The 2,628-nt window shown below is 39.7% G+C and overlaps 1 protein-coding gene across 1 annotated transcript in view; it reads left to right on the forward strand.

Annotated features, from left to right (window-relative positions):
• Positions 1-2,628, forward strand: part of LOC107702597 (sorting nexin-30) — a 25,797-nt gene that overhangs the window by 14,437 nt on the left and 8,732 nt on the right. Inside the window, exon 5 of the mRNA XM_016504966.1 lies at positions 911-1,100. Within this exon, the coding sequence (XP_016360452.1) occupies positions 911-1,100 (190 nt within the window). The remainder of the gene's footprint in view (positions 1-910; positions 1,101-2,628) is intronic.

Consider the following 2,628-nt stretch of genomic DNA (forward strand, 5'->3'; position numbering starts at 1 on the left):
ACAACTCTACAGCATGATTTCACCATCCAGTTAGGTTCATCAACAATTACCCCATCAAGTTCAGTCAGAAATCTTTGTGTAATCTTTGATGACCAGCTGACTTTCAAAGACCACATTGCAAAAACTGCTCGATCTGGCAGGTTTGCATTGCACAACATCAAAAAGATTAGGCCCTTCCTAACGGAGCATGCTGCACAACTTCTTGCCCAGGCCCTTGTCATTTCTAGGCTGGACTATCGCAATGCTCTTCTGGCTGGACCTGAAAACTAATCTTTTTCGTCACCATTTGACTTCATCTTAAAAAAAACAAAAAACAAACAAACTTTGCTTTCTTTCTTTTTCCTTAATCTCTCCCTGTTTAGCTTGTACTAATCTGAACAATGCCTGAAACTGTATTGCAAGCACTTCCTGCGTTTATTTGCCTCTTTATGATGAATCGCTTATTGTATTCCTCAAATGTAAGTCGCTTTGGATAAAAGTGTCTGCTAAATTAATAAATGTAAATGTAAATGTAAGATTACTAAATACTTTTGTAAACATATTTTCAGAGTCCAAACTGACTTTATAAATTAAAATAATTTGGAAATTAAATTTGGAAACACAGCTCTTAAGTGTAGAGGAATCATAAATGTGTCATGCTTCATGTTTGTATAGTTTCTCACAGTTTGTGCCGGTGATGTGTTGGATTGCCATTTACCAATGCTGGAAACCCTTATTAGCTGTTTATGACCAGATCCAGATGTCTTTTTGAGAGTAGCCTGACAACATTGAGCGTTTGCAATATGTTGCTAGCAGGCTATATGTTCCAGCATGGAAAGCTTTTTCCAGAAACCCAGTGGGATTTCATTGGGTTTGGCAGGGATTTCTTGGCCGTGAGACCGAATTGATGTACTGTATGCTTGACTTTCAGGACTTGAATAAGCGTCAAGGCCTGGCTCTGCTGACTAAAATGGGGGAATCTGTGAAGTATGTGACGGGTGGTTATAAACTGAGGGCACGGCCGGCGGAATTTGCTGCCATGGGCGACTATCTGGACTTGTTCACACAGAAAATGGGCACCATTGACAGAATAGCACAGAGAATCATCAAAGAGCAGTCAGGTAAAGAGCATCCCACCAGTCTACCATCCTAAAGGCCTGGATACACTGACAGCGAAGCTCTTTCTCGTTCTTCATGAAAGGGTAAAAAGAAGTTTGAAATATCTTTTGTGGCAGTTTTCTGTTTAGTTAACATCCCAATGCTGCCGCCTGAGCTGCTGAGAGTGATGTTGAGATGAATATGTGCTGCCCGCTCTCCAATAAATAACAAAATAAACACACAACAAAAATGCCAGTGGTGAGAAAACAGCAGTTAAGAAAGCATCTGACCATAACAATGTGGATATGTTTACAGCAGCTCTGCAGTTCAGCACTCAAGCGAAGTCACGTCACATTTATTTATAAAGCACTTTATACAGTAGATCGCTTTACAGCAAGCAGCTTTCAGGGCCGTTCACTCAGAATGCGTTTTTCCATTCCAATGTACTAGTTTTCCATTGTTTTTTTCTGTAAACACGTGCATGCATGAGCGTCGAGTGCCATGTTTTTAAGACGCCGTGTCAAGTTAAAATAATTAACATTTTTACATGCAGCATTGCTCATCAATGTCAGTTCCAAAACAGTGGACCAATCAGGAGACCCCGGAGCAAGCGTTGTGAGCTTTTGTTTACAGTAGCAAGTTGGCATGGCAACTGACCGCAACATGGTGGAGGCGGCAGTCTGTGCTGAACTTCATTCCTGAGCGCTGTGTTTTTCGCGTTTTTAGATGCAAAGACATGTTCTGTGAACGGCTCCTAAAACATGAAAAAAACAGTGTCAGAGTCACATTCAGTTAGAATTACGCTTAAATTTCTACTATAAATCAGCTCTCCAGTGCTTTTACACGCGGTCTGATCTCGATGGACTGAACTTCTACATCTTAATATTTTTGTTAAAAGGAAGTTAATACTTTAATTCAGCAAGGGTGCGTTAAATTGATTGTGACAGTAAAGACATTTCTATTTCAAATAAAATATTTCTATTTAAATAAATGCTTTTCTGAACTTTCTATTCATCACGAATCCTGACAAAATCGCAAAAATACAATAATCAGAAAAAATTAAGCAGTGCAGCTGTTTTCGACATAATAATAATTTCGATAATAATCAGAAATGTTTCTTGAGCAGCAAATCAGCATATTAGAGTGATTTCTGAAGGATCGTGTGACACTGAAGACTGGAGTAATGATGCTGAAAATTCAGCTTTGATCACAGAAATAAATTACATTTAAAATACATTAGAATAGAGAACAGTTATGTCTATAGCAGCTTATGCAGGGTGTTTCAGATCAGACTCGCAAGGTTCATGTAGGAACAGTGTTGCCAAGTCTGTGGAATTGGGCTACTTTAACACTGTTGCCGCGGGTTGAAGCGACCCCAAAAACATGATATTTAGCACCTGAAATGTGAATATAACCTGGGGAACCCCACCAAAAAACACGTATTTTACCCCCCGGAATGCAATTTTTACTGGGGGACACCCTCGAGATTGGGCTAGTTTTGAGTAGCAATTGGGTGGGTTTTGTTGTGAAAACCTGGCAACCCTGTTTAGG

This window comes from Sinocyclocheilus anshuiensis, unplaced genomic scaffold (genome assembly GCF_001515605.1).
Source record: "Sinocyclocheilus anshuiensis isolate Anshui unplaced genomic scaffold, SAMN03320099.WGS_v1.1 scaffold210, whole genome shotgun sequence".
NCBI classification, from domain to species: Eukaryota; Metazoa; Chordata; class Actinopteri; order Cypriniformes; family Cyprinidae; genus Sinocyclocheilus; species Sinocyclocheilus anshuiensis.